At 38.0% G+C, this 21,845-nt stretch overlaps 1 protein-coding gene and 1 pseudogene across 8 annotated transcripts in view; both read left to right on the top strand.

Moving 5' to 3' along the window:
• The window catches only part of MEF2A (myocyte enhancer factor 2A), a 145,024-nt gene that overhangs the window by 41,503 nt on the left and 81,676 nt on the right, over positions 1-21,845 (top strand). For all 8 annotated transcript variants that reach the window (XM_054041390.1, XM_054041388.1, XM_054041384.1 and 5 more), the window contains exon 2: positions 11,292-11,500. In XM_054041390.1, the coding sequence (XP_053897365.1) occupies positions 11,447-11,500 (54 nt within the window). In that variant the 5' untranslated portion in view covers positions 11,292-11,446. The remainder of the gene's footprint in view (positions 1-11,291; positions 11,501-21,845) is intronic.
• On the top strand, positions 3,178-3,314 carry LOC128845015 (U1 spliceosomal RNA; annotated as a pseudogene).

The following is a 21,845-nucleotide window of genomic DNA, read 5'->3' as shown; positions in this document are numbered from 1 at the left end:
TCAAAACTTACTCCTGTTATATTGTTCAGGCTGAGTTTAGTTGACTTATATGTAAATTGTCCATAGTTGTTCCACTTCTAATCTACTTGTCTATCTAGCTGTAGATTATAAGGTTCTATGAGCAGACAATGTCCATGAGTTTGTACATAGTAGATACAAAACAATAAAAATGAATAAATATAGCAGAAATGGTATGCATTTTACTTAGCTATTAAATGACTAAAAATGTAAAAGACAAGAAAAAAAGCAGTTGGAATTAGATCTCCATTCCTCTAGTCACATTTTTGTCTTATTTTCTATTAAGTCTAGACTTTTCAATGTCGTGACATTTTTTGTTTTTCCATTCATTGTTTTGAGGTTTGAGCTCCGGCATGAGCATCTAGATTTTAAAAGAAGAAATTGAGTTTGGTACAGTGGTTAACGTAGCCACAGAAGAAAAATCTTACCACTAATCTTTTGTTAGGAACCTGTAGGCGTCTTCATGGTTTGCTAAATGTAGCAATACCGAATGGGTGGTTTTACTCTTGTTGTTTGAACTTCCGGTTAACTGCTGGCAATAAGTCACCTGACAAAAATTTCACATCTCCACTTGTTCTTAGGAAGTCCTGCACCTGTGTACCAGAAAAAGTTAGCTTACTAAGGCGGTATGCTAATACAATTTCCTGTGCTTTTATTTTAACTTGCTAATTTTCCTTAAAGATTCTGTCCCTGTTGCTTATTTTTTCACCACTACAGTTTCAAAATCAACAGATGCAGATAGTTACCCATACTCAAATACCTTTGATGTATATATCTATGTCTAGAGCTCGTATCTCCATAGTTTTTGTGCCCAATTTGCCAGTCATGCTCTGTATTCATTTTGGAATAACTGAAACACTGTGTGCTTGCCGTAATTGGAGAATTGGTTATGTGGTACGTACTACAGTGGAGCTGAAGCACAATCAATAAAACTGAAAACAACATTTTAAAAGAGAGACTTGATCTTTTCCACAAGCTTTAATCCTTATGCCAAGAATGTTGGTTGTTCTTTTAATTATGCTCATTGTTAACTTGTTAGATTTGTGGTTTTATGTACCTTTTTAAGTGTAGTGTAGTCCATCTGTAGAAGGCTCTCTTGCAACATTAATAGGCTACAGATGGCACTTTGGCTCCCAGTTTCATTAATTCATTATAATGTAACAGCTTTCTTGAAAGACACCTCTTGGCTATGCTAAACACAACTGGATCATCTCAGGGATAATATTCTAACGAGGTAGCATGTGTATTTTGCGTTTGCTAAATACAGCAACTTAACCTAAATGAACTTTGCTTAGGATTTGCAGTACAGTTAGAATTTAGTCTTTTGCTCCATATATTACCATGCAAGGGGGAAGAAAGAATAACATTATCCTTTTGGTTATACACACTTTTCTGACTACTGAGGTATTGCATACCAGCATCTGAAATTATACTAGCAAACACAAATCTAAACATGGATTTGCTTGCTCCTTGTGAACTTTTCATGCTAGCCTGCAACTAAATCCTGTTTTCCATCTTTCCTCCTTCATTCCTCTGTCATATTCTCCCCCTTCCCATCCCTCCCCTCCTGGAAATGTTATATGAGAACAAATTGTCAGTGGAATATTCAGGCTGAGAACTTAATCCAGAAAACTGGGGAAATGCATTGTTAAAGATTTTATAGAAACTTTAATTTTGCTCCGTGTGCATATTCATTGCAAGAGGGTTTTTGTTGCTTGATCACACAACCCTTGGAAGCGAATTGCTATCTGGCAAAATATATAAGTAAGGTCCACATCCTTTCTAATGTGAATTGCACATATATCCAGCTAAATATAGTGTTATACATTGGGCTATCTAAATAGATATATAAATCATATATGGAAGGGGGCAGAGTTAGTTGCTGTGTAAGCTTTTAATTTTGAATGTCCCATTTTATGTATGATTAAAGATCCTCAGCTTGTGGTATCTGACTCAGTTCCATATATGTCTGTGGAGCTATTCTGATTACATCATTTGAGAATTTGGCACAAAATAGGTATTGTAATTTTAGTGTACAATGTTTTTTTTGACCCGATATACAGTATAGTCAGAAACTGAGTGTTGGTCCCTTTCTACGTGCAAGTTTTTACTCAAAAGATGAAGGGGACAGGGTAGAAAAATATGCATAATAAACACGAGAAGTTAAGATGGAAAAATGCTGAGATCCAGGTTAGTAGTAATTAAAGCCAGTGCTTCACTGAAGTGACTGTATTGAAATATGAAGACCACTGAAAGAGGAGAATTCCAAGTGATCCATTTGCTTAGTGCTGTTTTAATCAGATAACATTGAAGGTATTTTATATGCCATCAAACCACAGTGTCTCAATGAGCCTGAAAATATTGGACTACTTCAGAATAATTTCAGAAAAGGATAATTACTTGAAAATAGTCTTTTTTGGATGTTTACTAAGAATATTCTACCCTTTTAAGATAGAGGAAAATACCATCAATGAACTGTTGACTCGTCATCCAGAATGTCAAGAGCCAGAATTTTTTTCTTTTGTTCACTTGCCAGTGCTCTTAAGTGTATGGAGGTTTGTTTTGAGATGGGCCAATCAAAACCTCTGGAAATTATTGAGAGATTATGGTAAATGAGTATCATAGTTTTAATTTCCACTGAGGTGAGTATAGGCAGTTCACACCAGTCTTGGATTAGTTCTGTTGCATTCTCTGTAACTGTTCTCTTGTAGTAGAACCAGTGTTTTTCTGGTGGATGAAGTGGAGCACAATTGGGGCAGATTATGCAAGCATGCTCACATCATCTGTGCAGCTCACTTTGTGATGGTTTCCTGCTCTGCTGTATAGAAGGGATTTGGTGACGGGGCATGCAGATCTTGGGACATTCTTCACCGCATAGTGGTAGAGAAAATGATGGGGAGGCGACTTGACCCGTACAGCATAAGTAGAACCCATAGAGTGTCTCTGCTGATATGCAGTGGTCTAAAGGAAGGATTTCTTGCTCCCAGACTCTGAGGAACATCTAGTGTGGAGCCCAGTTAGCTGGGTTATGCCTGGGTCCAGAATTTAGGTCTTAAGCAACAAATAATCTCTCTAGAGGTATTGAAGCTGTCTATAGACTTCAGACAATAGCACTGCCTTGGGGCACATTCAGAGCAAGTTTTTGTAACTACAAGAGTTATACTTACCTGGCAGGGGAAGACGACATGATCTCCCATGAAGGTGGTTTTTCCAGGGTGAGGCTCATCCATTGCACTGCGGGTGTGCTGACCCCTGCCATTTTCCCAAATGCGGGAAACTCAACTGCATAATTTGCCCCCTACAGTTCAACGATAGTCTGAATCTGATAGGGGTTATAAGTCCTGTTGCAAAAGCCATTTGTTCGCTTTGTTTTTCCCCTCAATTTGGTTCCAGAGCCAATCCTGTCACTAGGTTGTAGTCTTGGGGTCTGGATGGGTTTGATTTTTTTTTTCTCCAATTATTGGCAGGTTGTTCACTTCTACAATTTCTGTAATGTGCCCAGATGTGTTAATCATGGGTGCAAATAAACAATTATGGGGATAAAAAAATTGTTTGGGGGAACACTTGTACATAGCTTAATCTGTTTTGCATGCATTAAATGTGACCACAGAAAGAAGAATCCTTCAGTGTGGGTTGCAAGGTTTCGACTTCTGTTTTGCATGATCATTTTGCTTCCTCAGTAAAACTACACGTGTTTTTGCCAAAACCTTAAGTATATATGCATGTGTCTTGCCCGAATTTTAACCCCATGTCTCCTAAGTGCCCATTGTTTCTAAGTTTATTCAGTTCTGAATATTAATTAACAGGCTGCTTTGCTAGATCCCTTTAAAGGAAACTAATTTTTTCTTTAGGTGCTGGTCCTGGGTGGAAGAACTGTACTTTTTCAGGACAGTGATAATCTCAGGTTGTGGTGATCATCTCTCGTGGCTGACTCTCTCATTTAACCAAAGTATAAACTTATTTAATTGAAACTTAATTTGTACCAAACAGTTATGAGCCAAAAAACAACCACAGAACAAGTAGAAAAGGTTAGGATCTCATAAGAGTCTTTGTGCCAAAAGGCCACATAGGTGTTCATAGATTTTAAGGCCAGAAGGGGTTATTCTAGTTATTTAGTCTGACATCCTGCATAACACAGACTAAAGAACCTCCCCAGTAATAGTGCATGAAGCCCATAACTTCTGTTTTTCGCTATAGAATGAATATTTTTTTTTTTTAAGGTATCCAGTCTTGAAGTAATGGCAAATCCACTGCATCCTGTTGTCCCAATGGCTAAATTACCCTCACTTAAATATTTGCACCTTAATTCTTGTCTGAATTTGTCTGACTTCAGCTTCCAGCCATTGGATTTCACTATTCCTTTTTCTGCTAGATTAAAGAGCTGTCTGCTCTCAGAAATCTCTTCCCCTATGTAGACTATGATAAAGCCAGTTCTTAACCAGTTCTGGAATACATTAAATAGAATGAGCTTCTGTAGTCTTTCAGTGTAAGACACCATTTTTCAGACCTTTTATCATTCTTGAATTGACTGCACATGGCTCTGTTTTGCCTGTAAGTCTTCCTGTATACGTGTGTGCTGGCAAGTGGGTAATGAAGTCTTACAGTGACATGTGATCATGTCACCTGAACTGGAATCCACCTTTTCATGTTCTCTGTATGTGTATATATATTTCTTACTATATGTTCCATTCTATGCATCTGATGACATGGGCTATAGCCCACGAAAGCTTATGTTCAAATAAATTTGTTAGTCTCTAAGGTGCCACAAGTACTCCTGTTCCTTTTGCAGATACAGACTAACACGGCTGCTACTCTGAAACCTATCATTCTTGTTGCTCTCTTATTCTTATCACATGGTGCAAGTGTTTTGGCAGAACTGATGACAGCAGTGGGACTGAGGGTTTATCCCAATCTAAGATTAGAATCTGGCCCAACATCTGTAATTGGTTCATTTTTTCCTTGGTCTACTTTCTCAACTTACTGACTCCATTCATTTCCTAAACAGGTTTTCTGAGATGGACTCTAAATTATAGGCTAGAGAGAATACAACTTCACATAAAACCTGTTGAGACTTGTTTAAATGTCATCAAAAGCTGAATTTATTGCCATAAGTGGGGCCAAAATGAAGCATAAAACATTTAAAGATAAATTCTAGTAATGGGAAAAACATGCTATAGAGATGAAAATACACTTTATTTACATTCTCTATATGGATTCCTTCAATATTGGCGCTCTTTATTCTTGGAATAGCAGTGTGTGCCTGACTAGGCTGCAGTATGACCTTCTATCTTATTTGCTCACAGTAGAGCCCTTCACAGGACTAATATAGTGCAGGACTGGGATCCCACAGCTCCTGCAGGACCCGTTGCCATAATAGCGGGAGCTGGATTAAAAACTAATCCCATGCAAGGCTCTAGTTAGCATCCACTAAAACATTTTTGAAGCAAATCTCCTTCACTAGCTCTGGCTTACTTGAAAGATCTTCTGTAAAGCAGTGGGGAAAGTGTAGCCAAATTTCAGCCTGCACTGAAGAATCTGAAATATGGGACTTTGTGAGCACTCCAGAATTCCATTCTAGCATGGATCCAATTGGCTTTGGATGCCTGGGCACTAGGCCTAGTCTTCTCAATATAATTGTCTTGTGTACACTGGTAGAAAAACATTCATTCCATTATTCTTTTCTAACATTACCTGAAAAAGATTTCCCTTAATTGCACATTACTATAAGGAGAATTATTGTTTTTATATAATATAGAAAACTCTGAAAATATTTTTAACTAATAAAAATGACCTGAATTTTGAAAATACTTCTAAAAATGATTTTTTAAAAACTAAAATATCTTAACTCTTGACCATTTTCATTTTCTCCTCCATAATTGCCTTAAAGTGAAAATAAGTTAATATAGTGCTGATCTGGTCCTTACAGGCGTACTTACATTGGAACATATCACATTTTTTTAACATGTTAGGTAATTACATTTAATAATCATTGTGTAACACATCAATTCAGAAACTGAATCCTGTCACCATCAATGGTGAGTTTGCCAGCAAATTAAATAACAAATTACCCCAGTTTTTTTTTCCATTTTTGGAACTACGTGGCCAAGTAATATGTATAAATGTGTCTGTGTTCAAAAAAATATCCTTTCAGATTCAAATGTTTCATACGTGGTCTCAGTCCAAAAGTGAATTTTTTGTACTTGAGCAAAATCTTAACTTTTTTTTTTAGTTACACCCTGTTCAAACCACTTTTTGACTTGACACTTAAAATTTTTGAATTACAGTTTTAGCACATAAAGGAAGTCTTTTGAGGGAAGACTGTGGCTGATCTAAACTGAAAGGTTATATTGGCATAACTACATCAATCAGGGTTTTGAAGTAAACCTCTCACCCCTGACCAATGTAGATACACTGAAAAAAAACCCAATGTAGACATAGGTATGTCGACAGAAGAGGGCTTCCATTGACATAGCTTCACTCAGGAAGGTGATGTTCCTACACTGACAGAAAAACTCCTTCTGGTCGGTGTAGGCTGAGTCTTTACTATGGGGCTATGCTCGTGTAGTCTTCATAGTGTAGACATACATTGTGCCACGGGTGCCATATTGAGTATTTTATAGCTTCAGGCTTTGCTAAAGTGCTGACCATTATCACGGTGCATTACTTTATTAAACTCTCTCTTTATTAACCGGGACAGTCCGTACAAACTGATAACTTTTATATTACCTTTTACTGAAAGATTTCAACATTTTTTATAAATATTAAGCCTCTACATACTTTTGAGGTAGCTTCCTGTTTTACTGAGGTGCAGAAAGGTGGTCATTTGCTTAAGAGTCACATAGGAAATGCTTTGAGGAATTTGGAATAGAACTCAGAAGTTTTGGCTTCCCTTCCCCATGCTTGAATAGTAGAGAACATTCACTACATAATTTTCTTTACTTTCTCTTAACTTTCTAAAACAAAAATGCATCTTATATTTTGCCTCTTCTACCTTTTTGCTTTAAGAATATTTAATATTTTGTAGTGTGTAAGTATATTTTAAACTACAAAATTAGTTCATTTTTGAGATTCTTAAAACACTTTTTTCCATAAGATCATTTCCACATAAATGACTGTTTTTATGAACCTTGAGTTGTGCAAATCATCTGAAGTTGTCTTATTTGTACTTTGTGTGTAATGTGGTACATTATAGTAAACTGGGATATTGGAGTTGTACATTGACAAGTATAATCTGGAATCATGATGGTACAAGTTCAGAGAAAACGGAAAGGAAGAAATACAAGAAAAACAAGGACAATAATTTTGAAATAAGAATTTTGTTAAACTTATCTAATTTTGACCTCGGCCTCCACAGTTTTGTTTAAATGGGCAGCAGTATGGGAGCCAGTGTAGTTTGATTTTGCTGAATCATTAAAATCATCTTTCTAAATAGCACAGATTTCATTGGTTAGTTTTAGAGTGATACATCCCTCCAGCATTTAGAAAACAATTGCAAAATTAGTGAGAACATGTGACTGACAGAGATTTTTTGCCTATGGCACACTATATTTTAAGACTGCTTAGCTACCAGTTGTGTTGGTCGTCAAGTGAAGATATTAGTGTTTTTAGTGTACATTGTTTTTAAAAATGTTAAATTAAAACAAGAAAAGTAGAAAGCTAGGAGACTCAGAATTAAGATCAGTTTCACATGAGATCATACTCAAAAAACTATTCTACTATTAATTTTGTCCCACTAGAGTTACAAACATAATATTCTCTTGTTGAAGCAGAAAATACTGCAGTTTTTCTTCTTTGCTTCCACTGACCATTTTATTTTATGGAATGCTTGATATTCATGTCAGTGTGAAATTTCACTTCTGTTGCCTTTCTACAGAGGCGAGGTAGTAGTAGTTGCTAGGGTGTGGTTCTATGACTTGTGGCAGTGCAACCTTAACTTTGAAATTCCTGGGATTTTGATGTTAATTTCATTTTTACTCTGTTTGAAATATAATGTGCTCTCTGACCATAGATATGTGCAGTGGTGCTGGAACATTTTTAATAGTGGGGGTGCTGAAAGCCAGCCCTCTTACCCCTGTTTGCCCCCCAACTGGGGCCAGGAGTAGGGCCGTGTCTCTGGAATGTGGGGGAGGGGCTGGGACAGGGGTAAGGGGGCCAAGGCTGGAGCTGGCTGCCGGGACCCCGCATAAAACCTTGGGGTGCTGCAGCATCTCCCGCACCCTTAATTCCCACATTATGGAAATGTGTCTGCTAACTTAACTTCAGTATTATTACTTGGCCCAAATTTTTGTTCATGGCATGGGAGGGAGAAGCTTTTCACGATATAGGAATATACCAAAGTGACTTTATGGTCGCAACTGTGATTTTAGTGAGTTGTCTTCAGCAGCAGTTCTTTGGAAGAAAATACTGTTTTCTTAAAGTGCAGTACAGAATATGTGACAGTGATGCAAATTTATAGATATTCCACAGTTTGATTATTTGAAATATAATTAACCCATAGCATACAGGGAGATTCTGTTTTATCCTCTTAAGCAATGGGCCAACATGGTCTTTGTGCCTCTTTGTGCTAATTATAAATTGTCTTCCATGTCTTTTGGGCATTCAGTGATATTCTAACTAGGGAGACGTCATTGATGTCAAATAAATATAAAATGACATCTTGTGCTCTTGTGATATTCCCCCATCCCCTATTTAAGCTGTGTCAGCATCAGAATGTCATGATTCTATACTCTGCACAGGGTGAATACATAGTGAAGTGCAGTCTGTGACTAATCGCCTCTTTCTGTCACTACTTATTAACTGTGAGATGGTTTGTGGCGTGGTTGCACCATTTTCTACACGTGGCTAAAAGAATAGGGTATTTGTGACAGTCCTCTTAAAATATATGTAGGAGTCAATTTCAAAAGGTATTTTGGATTGGAAGGTTGGAGAAGGTTACAAACCCAATACTACGACTATTTTGACCCCTTTCTTTGTCATATGTATCAACTAATAGGTCTTCAGAATATGAGTTGTACCCAAGTTCAAGTTTTTTGTTCTGAATTACACAAGCTGGGTATTGGAGAGACAAGGTGAGTGAGGTAATATCTTTTATTGGACCACTTTCTGCTGGTGAAAGAGACTCAGAGCTCTTCTTCAGATCTGTGTAGCTTGAAAGCTTGTCTCTTTCACCAACAAAAGATGGTCCAATAAAAGATATTACCTCATCCATCTTGTGTCTCTGATATCCTAGGGCCAACATGATTACAAAGACACTGCAAACAACAAGTTGGGTAATACATTGTAGTACACAATTAATATTGGAGAAGTTAAATCTGTTTTCCACTGGTCTCCTGTTACTTTGTCTTATATTATCCTACAGTTTAGTTGATAATGGGAGGATTGGGGGAGAAGCATCTTCAAAAGTTTACAGTATTAATGCATGGTTTTCCAAGACTTAGGTAATTGTCTATTTGTAATGCTTTGGTCCTTAAAAAATAAATAATTTGTTCATGTGTGATAGTAAAATATTTAAGTGTCTGACTTTGTCGCCCTTTCAGTTTTGTGTGCATCCACTGCAAATCTTTCTAAACATGAGGATTTGTTGTTGGTAATTGGCTTGTTAGTAGATGTGTGAAAAGTTGCAAGTTACTGTAGTGAACATAACCTTGAGATTTTCTCACCTATTCATCAGCATCTCCAAACTTGTGAAATAATCCTTTGGGGAAATTAAATTGTAGTGGTGGATGAAGATACCAAAAATGATTTATTTTTATATGGCACTCAAAAGCATGATAGTGCTTCAAAGGCATACAATAGCCCCGTCCCGAAGAAGTAACAATCTAAATAAAAATAAAAACAAGTGGCTTTAGTCCTTAGCTATTTGCCTTACTAATTTAATATCAATCTTAGTCCTTCTATTTCAATTTTTATTTTTAAGCCTTTTTTCATTTTATATTTTTATTACTGCATTTTATCTTTTTAAATTTTTTCTTTAGGTATACTCATCCTTGTAGTATCTGAGTATTTTAAACTATCGCTCCAATTCTTACCTAATTGTTTTAATCTTTCCCTATATTTGACAACATATTTTGGCAAAATAATTTCTGCAGCAGAGTACCTATTCTTAATCCTTCCCTAGCTGACCACCTTACCAGCAAGTTGGATATGATTTCTTGCCAATGTATTTTGGTTCTATAAATTATTAGTTGTGGCTCAAATATAAGCTCTTTGAAGTGTAGAGCCTGTGTTTATGTATGCTGAGGAGCTCTAAACAATAATGTTGCAAGAGACATAATTTGAATTTTGAAATTAATTGAGGCTAAAAAAGTAACCTTAAATTTTGTTTCCAACAGTCAGAGCTTGAATAATGATGGAAAATTTATTTTTCAGATTGACTGCTTGTTCAAAAGGTGAAATAACACCAAACAACCTTAAGCAAGACACTATGCCAGGGATTGGCAATCTTTGGCACGCAGTCTGCCAGAGTGAGCACCCAGGCGGGCCAGGCCCGTTTGTTTACCTGCCGTGTCCACAGGTTTGGCCGATCGCGGCTCCCACTGGCCACGGTCCCCCATTCTAGGCCAATGGGGGCTGTGGGAAGCGGTAGCCAGCATGTTCCCTCAGTCCGCGCCGCTTCCCGCAGCCCCCATTGGCCTGAGCGGCGAACTGCAGCCAGTGGGAGCTGTGATCGGCCGAACCTGCGGATGCAGCAGGTAAACAAACCAGCCTGGCCAGCCAGGGTGCTTACCCTGGCGGGCCGTGTGCCAAAGATTGCCGATCTCTGCACTATGGTTATATAAATTTTACAAAGAGCATAACTTAAAGGGTTATCATGTTTGTGGCCTAATATTTGAAAAAGATACGTTTTTAAAAAAAAAAAAAAAAAATTTCCCCAAACCCTAGATGATGATTCTCAGAAGTGAATTTTTTGGGTGCCCCAGTTTTTGACTGCTCAACTGGAGACACCTTGAAAAAGGGGCTTATTTTTTTTCAGAGAGTGTTGAGCACCCTCTGAAAATCAGTCCTTTTTTAAACATGTCTAAGTGGAGGACCCAAAATCACTGATCACTTGACTCTTGGTTCTGTGAAACAGCTCAAATGCTTAATTTACAGTCATCACTTGCTTTTGCTTGGTATGATAGTAATGGACAGGATGTCTGATAAGAGAAAGATGAGTTGGTTCATCTTTACAAGAATTGCTTTGAATGTGCAAACACAGTTTTTGATGTGAAATTGTCTGTAACTTTGAAAATATAGAAGGCACAAAATTATTTCAGTATTTCTTTTTATTTTAGGTTTTTGTAACAAGAAGCAGCAACCTTTTCATCGGGTGGAAGACGAAACAGTGGAAAAGAACTGTGTACCATGTGTTAATATATTGAAGAGTGAGAATTCTTGGATTTAGTGTGTTTTTGGATTGTAAAAAGGGAAAGAAAAGGAGAGAGTGAAAATGGGGAGGAAGAAAATACAAATCACAAGAATAATGGACGAACGGAACAGACAGGTGAGAAACTAAGCTTCCACATGAACAAGTTCATGATAAATTCTTTTAAAAATGGGAGTGGAAAAGTTGTACGTGGGTTTTCACCCAAGTAACATAAGTGGTTTTTTTTTTTTTGTTTTTTTTTTCTGGACCGTGGGCTTTGTCTTTTTGTGTCTGTGGAAAGCACATTGAAGGCATTATCAGAATACAAATTAATATTAATGTTTGACTTTAGATAATTGCAATATTTATTTGGCAAGAAATAGTTGTCAATTTGTTTTACAATTGCTGTATAATTAACAGTCTTCCTAAAATGGTACACTGGGACTTGCATGCTGATAGACTGGTTTGAAGATGTTTGGAAAAATCTGTTTTTCTTTATGCTACTGCTATTTTGTTGAAAGAGCAACCCTTGTAGTTAGTTATCTTGTAGCTACAGTTGTTTGTCTCCTTATTACACGAATTCAGAAAGGATATGCTGCCTGTAGGTGAAACAAATGTATCCAATCATCAACTATGATTTTAGATATTGTGCTGATCCCTGCTTACATGCATATGATTGCAAATTGTGTCTCTGAAGTAAACAACTCCACAGGGGATAATTTCCTCAAAAATTGAAGGGTGAAAAAGGCATGACTACAAGTAAAAGTATGTTGAACTGTGTGTGCTTTCATTCTGAGAATGGTATAGTGAAAATATATTAGTTACTTCGGTTCACACTTTTGTATAATAAAAGAACATGGAAGCATTCAGTGAAATTGAAAAAGTGGCAAATAGAAGATTGATAAAGAATTATTTTTCTATGCACAGTTAGCCTGGGGAATTAATTGCCACAGCATGTCATTGAGGAAAAGTGGGATTCAAAAGGGGATTAGACATTTGTATGAATAACAGGAATATCCAGAATTACCATAGCTATATGCCTGCAGGATTTCTGGCACCTCTTCTGAATACTGTATTAGATGGATCACTGGTCTGAACCAGTATGATAGACTTCTAGGTAGGCAGTAGGTTCTGAGCCTGGGGAAGAGTGAGTAGGCCTGTTAGGCAACCCTTACAGTGTGCCTGCATGGGAAACTTATACTCGTATAATGTAAGTTGTGAATTTTAACTGCTGTAATTTTACAGGTGTAACTCCCACATGGACATTCTTCGTCTGGTATGAAAGGGACTTTTCCCGGTTAATTTTGTCACTTTCTGGAGGTGCTTTAAGCTAAACTGAAAAAGCCACATTTATTTTGGAATAAGATTGTCCACACAGAGATTTTTTTACCAATATAACTATAATGACTTAGCTATAATGGTATAATTATACTGGTATAATGGAACAAAAATTCTCATGTAGATGAGCCCTAAGGTGATATACGGTTTCAACTCTAGTCCCCTCCTCACCCTGTCACTACCTGGAGATCCTTAAGAAATTGCAGTTTCATAAATCAGCCTAACACTACTACAGATACAACACTATAAAACTGAAGCTGAAAATTCTTGTTCATACTATGATTGGTACAACTTGTTGCATAGTGTGTTCCAGTTAAACACTTCAGTTTAGGTTCTCTATTGTGGTACTCCTACCACGTGTGGTATTTTCCCCAACCCAAATGGAGTTCTGTCTAATGGGTGGGTGGTAAGTGGGGAGAACACACACACTCATTCACAGTTACACTAGCGTTTTTTTTTAACTATTCTAATTTTGGGGGGTTCATCTAGGATTCTTGTAAACTTTTTTGGATAGTCCTAGACGTAAACGTTACGAATAAATTACATTGACCATAAATAGCAAGGAAGGTACCATCTGAACTTGAACAAAAGCCAAAGGTTGTGTTTGATTAGCTGCAATCACACAACTATTGTATGTTTAGATGTAGATAAATCACTTAAGTACACATATTAAAGTACTTCGGGTTGTTCATTTTCATTTTGTTTATCTTGTTTGAAATCCTAGAGGAGTTTTAAGTTAACTTATGTCTCAGTTCTTGCTATCAAATTTGTGCCAACCAACCTTGCTTCTTATATAACCATGAATAAACCATACTCTCAGTCCTAATGCTTTCCTAGATTCTTTTACCTCAAAAGCAATGCAATCTAAGATTTATTGTTACATGGGAGACTAGTTGGCTCCTGCTTTCTTGTATTGCTTATGTTCCAAACATTAGCCACTTGTATGTTTGCCTTTGTTGATGCTAAATATAGATGGCTAAGCTCTGACTCTCGGACTAATTTCTTGGCTGATCTTTTGGCTGGCCTCTTCAGTTGGCTCTAATGCTATTTGTTCTAGTGACTAGGAAAATGTCTTAGGCTTTGGTGCAAGGCTAGACTCTGACTTGATTTCTCCTTTTTCCACGTGCTCCATGCTAAAGTAACTCTTGTAGTCAGGCAACTCAGTTCACCTACATCATATTCCATCTCATATCAGTGTGCCATATGAAACGTAGAATATATGGTATATATGAATGTGGGTTCTGAGTAAGCTATTTCTTTGACCTAAATAATGAAGGAATGTAGGACTCATTTTGCTGTAACCTGAGAGTGTAGTGCAGTAGTTAACTGCCATGTTTGTGTTCTTTCTCTATCATAACTAGCTAGCAAATCATTCATGAACATGCATATTAAATTCTGATGTAGCTGTTTAATGCATTAGAAACATGAATAGAGCATAGTAGTGCTTTACTTACCTGGCCTGGTTTTATAACTTCACAGGGGAGAAAATCCTTTGTCTCTTCAGAAGTGTTTCTTTTTATATAGGTTTATAACTGAGCTCAAAACAGAATATACAAACTATTACTCTGGGGGATTATAATTAACATGAGATGCTCATTGTAGTGATTAAGAAGTCTTCTAGCTCGTGTAAACAGATAAGGCATTTATATTCATTAAGCTGAAGAGAATAAAGTGCAGTAAATTAGATATCAAACTAAACGTTACTTTTGTTATCAAACCTCTTCACTAATCAATACTGGAATCACTTTGAAGAACCTGTTAACCTTCCTGTGTTAAGAAAGTATGAACATGTTTTGTGGAATATTTATGGTTTGTAAACATCAGAAAAACAGATCACTTTTTTAAAAGGACACTTAAAAGTAAGGAATTAGTATTCTGGCATTTCAAATTTGTTATTACAAGTTGAATCTTTACCTATTATTTGCATGACAGTAGTGCCTAGAGCAGGGTTTCTCAAACTGGGGTCGCCGCTTGTGTAGGGAAAGTCCCTGGCGGGCCGGGCCGGTTTGTTTACCTGCCCCGTCCGCAGGTCCGGCCGATCGTGGCTCCCACTGGCCACAGTTCGCTGCTCCGGGCCAATGGGGGCCGCTGGAAGCAGCAGCCAGTATGTCCCTTGGCCCGCGCCGCTTCCAGCAGCCCCCTTTGCCCTGGAGCAGCAAACCGCAGCCAGTGGGAGCCGTGATCAGCTGGATCTGCGGACGGGGCAGGTAAACAAACCGGCCTGGGCCGCCAGGGGCTTTTGCTACACAAGCGGCGACCCCAGTTTGAGAAATCCTGGCCTAGAGTGCTAGGCATTGTACCAGCACATAGTAAGAAATGGTGTTTACCTTGAAGAGTTGATAATTTAAGTTGAGAAGGTAGTGTGTGAGAAGATAAACAAAGGTGAAGTGACTTGCCCAAGGTGACATGTGGGAATTTATCTACTGAGCCACATAGCCTCTCAAGGCAATGCAAATATTCCCAAACCCTGTTGAGCTTGTCTTCTGTCTGACAAAGAGTAACAGCAGAAAGATACAGACCTGCTGTTTTTCTGGTAATCATCTTTGCAGTGTCAGAAGAGGAGGTACTGGAACAAATGATACTTTTAAAAAAAGTAGTGTCACTGGGCCAGGAACTGTAAATTCCATCATTCTGGAAGAGCTTAATTATGAAGTAGTTGAACTCCTAGCAAAAGTGTACAATATCTTATTAAAAACAGCTACTGTATTGGAGAACTGGGAGGTAGCAAAAGTTATGCCTATATTAAAAAAGGCTGTAGGGTAATCTGAAGAATTACAGACCAATAAGTCTTACATCTGTACCTGGTAGATGGGTTGAAATGATTATTTAAAAATACAATAATAAAACAGTTGGAAAATCATGATGTGATAATCCAACCAGCATGGTTTTTGTAGAGAAACATCCTGTCTCATCTACTAGAAATCTTTGAATATGTCAATAAATTACTGGATAGAGGAGAACCATCTGACATAATTTAATTAGACTTTAGAACTGGGGGGAACCTCTACTACAACGCAGTCAGGTAAAACAGCTTCCAGTGTTGTTATGCTGTATTTTACCAAGGCTTTTCATCAGTTGAGTTAAAATACAGGCAGTCCTCGACTTTATGACATTCAAATTACGATGAATGGCACTTACGACGCTTCTACAATGACATGCTGATTCGACTTATGACTATAGGTTTCGAGTTTATGATGCTTGATCCCACAGTGGAGTAGATTGTGGTTCGGAGTTACGACGTTCCGACTTATGATGCAATTTTAAGGCACCAATTGTGTTGTAAGTCTGAGGACTGCCTGTAACTCAGTTGAGTTAACACAATTGAAAAGCTCACTCTTTTTGCATGTCAAGAGCGGGCCTATGTGCATGGAAGTATCCCTGCCTCCTTCCCTTCAAGACTCTGCCATACCGCTTTTGGGAAGTTTAATGTGGCATTCTCTACTCCCTCGCCTCTTCCTCCCCTATTCCAAGAACAGCTTTGTTCTGGCTGAAAGTGGAGGTGCTGGAATACCAGAAGACTGTTCTTGGAGTATTTTTGCCCTGATCTAGAAGCAGGAAGCACTTGAGCTCTGTCTAAAACTTGTTCTGTTTCTTTCAGGGCAATTTTTTTATTTTTTCCCCCCAAAGAGATCCTGGCTGGATAAGTAGCATTTCCTGGGAATGACACTGAAATTGTCTAGTGCTTCAATAGGATAGATTTATGGGTGGTGCTCAGTATTCTATTTTTCTGTAGCTAGGCATAAATCTTGTAAAACAGATCTTAAAACTATTTGGTCTAATTCTCCACACAGTATATCTTTTTGGATAAGTCTGATTTTACCCCCACCCTGTTTGCTTATACTAAACACCTTTCAAATAATTGTTCATCTAAATGTGTGTGATTTGGAAATACACATTCAAATAAGTATGTGTAAAAATTAAACATTGGATTAGTAGAATTAAGATCACATGCATTATATTTATCTTAGTGTAGCTTTAAGTTTTATTCCATCTAAAAAATGCATAAAAAGAAAATTAAACTTAACAGCCTTTTAATAGATTTCTAACCTTGAGACATCAAATAGCAAAGGAAAACTATCGGTTAAGGCAGGGGTCGGCAACGTTCAGCACGCGGCTCGCCAGGGTAAGCACCTGGCGGGCCGGGCCAGTTTATTTACCTGCTGACGCGGCAGGTTCGGCCGATCGCGGCCCCCACTGGCCGCGGTTCGCCGTCCCGGGCCAACGGGGGTGGTGGGAAGCGGCGTGGGCGAGGGATGTGCCGGCCGCGGCTTCCCGCCGCCTCCGTTGGCCCGGGACGGCGAACCGCGGCCAGTGGGGGCCGCGATCGGCCGAACCTGCCGTGTCAGCAGGTAAATAAACTGGCCCGGCCTGCCAGGGTGCTTACCCTGGTGAGCCATGTGCCAAACATTGCTGACCCCTGGCATAGACATTAGTGAACTAAACATTTCTCCAATGTAACCTTTCCACAGTGAGGCTGAATCTGATTAGAAAATACTTCTGCCTTCCTGGGCCTTTAAAATCCAAAGAAATTACCCCAAATATGTTAAGAACATTAAAGTGTTTTATACAGAAACAGATGTGTATATTAATATCTGGATACTAGGCAACTTTGCAGTGCAAAAATTGGGTGATTGTGTGTTTAACTGGCCATTTGCAAGTTCTTGTTGAATGCAGGATTTGCCTATGAACAAGGATATATTTCTAGAGCCCTACTAAAAATTTGACCATGTCACAATATTTAAGTTTGAATGGACTAATTTTATTCTGATATTTTATCTTCTTTTTCATACATTTAAATGGAACTTTATTTTGCCATTTTGTTGACATTGTTTTAAATGTGGTCTCTGTGCTCATGTTAATATTTTAAATCACTTCAAGACATTCTGTATTAGAAATAACTCTTAGTATCATCTTGAAATAGTGAAAATCTAGATCAAGGTTACTCACTGTTGTGTTAAAGTAGTACTATTTTCATGAGCTCATTGGTTGTCATCTGTGTCCTATTGGGAACAATTGCCATCATTATGATAGTTAGAAAAAGTACAGTATGCACAGCATTTAAAACAAAACAAAATTTGTAATAGATGGAAAAAACCTATTATGACAACCCTAATTTACATTAATCTTACTGTATACAAAATGGAGCTGCTCCACCCATAAAGCTGCTTGGTTTTTATGATAAGTGCTGCCATTAATATTTAATTAGTATTGTATGACACATATATTTGAAGAACTTGAACCAATTTTCAGTTTTAAAAATATAATTTATCTAATAGTTTGTGAAATTTCATCATGATGCAATTTAAAACTAAGATGAGCCTAGAAAAATCAGGGGTTCTAATGGGAAAAACAATTCACTCTCAACCTATAGCAGTCCTGCCTGGTGCCATTATAATTATTCTCCTAATTGTAAATTATGTTATCTGGATCACATGAAATTTAGTGATCTAGGAAGAATGACTAGATCATAACTTCTAATTGATGCTTACCTAATTTGCAGGCTATTACTGTTTTGCAAGGTGTATCTTGCATGACCTTTAAAAAACCAAAACAAAAAACAACCCCTCCCCCCCAAAAAATATCCAAATGCATCAAAAACTTCATTTTGGGAAGAGGGGAATAAAGACAAGGTATTATCCGGTACAACGCATTTGAGTGTTAAAATTGTTCTCTATTTAAAATAGTGAAAATTGTTTACTAATGTAAGTAGTTTCCTGTAATTTTGTTATTCTAAAGCTTTCCAAAAGTAATTCTTATACAGAATCATTCAGAAACATGTGTTGTTGTCACTACCCTTTCCTTCCTTTCATTTTGTTTCACTTTCTGTTGTGTATCTATTTCTTTCCACCTCCCTTGTTCATTTCCTTCTATTGCTTCATTTTAAAGAATAATTAAGCAGCTGTTTTGAGGTTCCAAATCAGGTTTGGTGCATTATTATGTCTATACAAGGAGGTGCAATTAAATAAAACCAGTGGAATACTATTTTTGTATACATTTCCTTAATCTAATGATAGCCAAACATTCTCAAACATTTAAACTTCAATGTTACCCTTGCCTTCTGGGGCTGGAGTTGCACTCATCTTTCAGATGAGGAAAACTGGGGAACAAGGTCAATTCATTGGAAAAGCAAAAACTGGGTTCCAGGGAAGTCTGACCCAAAGGCTTGTGTTCTAATCACTAGACATACTGCAATAAAATGGTGAAATGGAAGGAAGACACTAGTTGGTTAGAACTCTTACCTCACAGACAGCACTTTAGTAGTCTTAACAAATGTTAGACTGCTACATCTTTCATCTAGAAAAAACATGCAGGTACAATGAGTAATAATTCCAGCTTTTATCCAGGGCTTTGGAGCGGAGCCTGGAGCGCGGAGCAGCTCGGAGCAGTGGAGCTGCAGGTTTTTGCCTGGAGCTGGAGCGGAGCCGGAGCACAGCTCCAAAGCCCTGCTTTTATCATTGTCTGTTTGAATATATGTCAGCCACAGTAAGTTCATTGACTTGTATATTCCATTTCACGTAGCTTGCTAACATCTGCAGCTACAATAAGAATAGCTTTCCAAAATTCATAAGCCCTCTGCAGAGACTTTATTTGACATATGTTGCAATGGATTTTCAGATGGACATGAACACTTTATTTTATAGCTTTATAGGAAACTGTAGACACTGGGTTATGTTGCCAACAGCCATTTTAATGAAGTGTATATATATTGTTTTAATAAAATGGCTATTGGCAGTGTTCTGTGTAGATCTGATGTCTGTCTGTTTCCTTTAATGTTACCTCCCACCAGGAGATATCGAGAGTACGGAATGTATTTTACAGTGTAGTTGGCAGCAAAGAGGCAGCACTAACAGAGCTTTACTCATGGAAAAATATCTTGATGTAGAGGGTGTGTTGATACAATTTCTTCACTCAGCTTCCACCGAAAACTCAAATTTGTCACTCCAAATAATTTGTTTTACACAGGCTTGCTCAATATGAAATGTAGATACCAATAATTTAAAAACAAACCAACCCTAGGAGCCAAGGAAAACATGTTTTTATTTTTAACATGTCAATATTTTTATTCTGACAGCTGTTAAACATAAGGTGTGGTGGCTTATGAATTTGTAAAATGGCAATGCCAGTGCAACTCCGTAATTAAAGTTGAGTTGAGTTTTGTACTTAAAGCAAGAATTGAAACTGTTGCTATGTATGAAATGTACAGCACATTGTCCTCCTCAAAATACTTACTCTGCGTGTAGAATGAATTTCTTGAGGATTTAAAAGTAAATTTGTTAGTTTGTTAAAATTAACTAAAAAATGGGTCCTTTAAGATATGTAGTACTTGGTGTCAGACTTGTTTTTATCCCCAGAGATTGTAAAATAAACTCTTCAAATTTCCCTTTACAGTTAACTCTCTGAAGTCTTGTGCCTAGGCTACATTGTTAAAATGCTTAGTTGGAATTCATGGTAATTTCCCCCCATTATTCATAACTGAAAGTTTCTCCTTCAGCAAATGCTGAAGAATAGTATTCTACCTCAGAGAATTCTATGGACTCTTTCAAAATGCTGCCATCTCCCATTGATCACAGTGTGACTGAGGCCACAGATTCCCCTTGGTTAAAATGACTGGTGTATTTCACATCTTCCTAGTGTTCCTCTCTGTCTCCAGACAGCACATGGGGTCACAATTGATGGAGAAGTGTGGCGTGTAGAAGGGAGATGGATTCTGGGGTGTGTTCAGAGGAATGCAGGAAGATACAAGAGGCAGTGGGAATTGGGAGGACATGGGGGAGGGGAAAATTGTTCCATACAGTCTGACCGCTTTGAAGAAGCAAAGTTGCTATGAAAGCAGCTTAACTGGACAGTACGCTCTGGATGTGTTGTGCTGCTCCAGAGTGGCATAAAGCTGCCAGAGCATACAAATGAATTTGGCCATAAAAATTCAAGTACAAATGATTTAAAGTTCTGTGACAGACCCAGACCAGTGGGGTACAGGAGTCTGGTAGAGGGCAAATATACTGGTCACTGGATGACTAGTTTTCTGTTCCCTGAGTGACCAGAGCAGGGGCTGCACTAGAGTAATCAGGAACCTGCTAGAACCAGTTAAGGCAGGCAGGCTAATTTAGGACAGCTGGAGCCAATTTAGAACGAGCTTCTAGAATCAATTAAGGCAGGCTAATCAGGGCACCTGGGTTTTAAAAAGGCGCTCACTTCAGTTTGTGGTACGAGTGTGAGGAGCTGGGAGCAAGAGGCGCAAGGAGCTGAAAGTGAGTGCTGCTGGAGGACTGAGGAGCCACAAGCGTTATCAGACACCAGGAGGAAGGTCCTGTGGTGAGAACAAGGAAGGTGTTTGGAGGAGGCCATGGGGAAGTAGCCCAGGGAGTTGTAGCTGTCATGCTGCTGTTACAGGAGGCACTATAGACAGTTGCAGTCCACAGGGCCCTGGGCTGGAACCCGGAGTAGAGGGCGGGCCCGGGTTCCCCCCCAAACCTCCCAATTGACCTGACTGTGGGTTCTTCCAGAGGGGAAGGTCTCTAGGCTGTTCCCCAACCCACATGGTGAATCTCTGAGGCAAGAAAATCCACCAATAAGCGCAGGACCCACCAAGATAGAGGAGGAACTTTGTCACAGTTCATACTTCATAACTTCATATAATTGGAAAGATCATCTGATAATATCCTCATGGGTTTTTTTTAGTGTTCACTTATAAAATGTTAGCTTATTGAAAAATGTACAGGCACCCCATATTTTGATGCAGTTAAATTGAAAGTAGTAATATGGGGTAAAAAGCTAAAGGTAAGTTGTAGTTATTCTGAAACCAGACATTATAAACCCAGGAAATTTGGTATTATGGTCAAACTTCAAAAAGAAAGCCAAACATATTAAGATTTCGGAATGCATAGTTGAACACCATGACAACATTAATTTTTCCTGGTAGTGACACCATTGGGGTGGTGAGTAAGAAGAAAAAATTAAATGTTTGTTTAAAAAATTTAATTTAATAGACCACAAATACTAAATCACATTAATCATACTCTTGGTTATTGCATGGTGTCACATGGTTACCATAGCTTTTTGTCTGACAATGTGTATGTATGTATCAATACTGATTGTTTTTCTAAAAGGTCTGCTCTAGTTCAAACAGGAATTAATTCAAAGAAGT

The sequence above is a fragment of the Malaclemys terrapin genome, chromosome 10, assembly GCF_027887155.1.
Source record: "Malaclemys terrapin pileata isolate rMalTer1 chromosome 10, rMalTer1.hap1, whole genome shotgun sequence".
Classification (NCBI taxonomy): Eukaryota; Metazoa; Chordata; order Testudines; family Emydidae; genus Malaclemys; species Malaclemys terrapin.
Note: the sequence above shows the minus strand (reverse complement) of the source record. Positions and strands in the feature narration are given on the sequence as shown.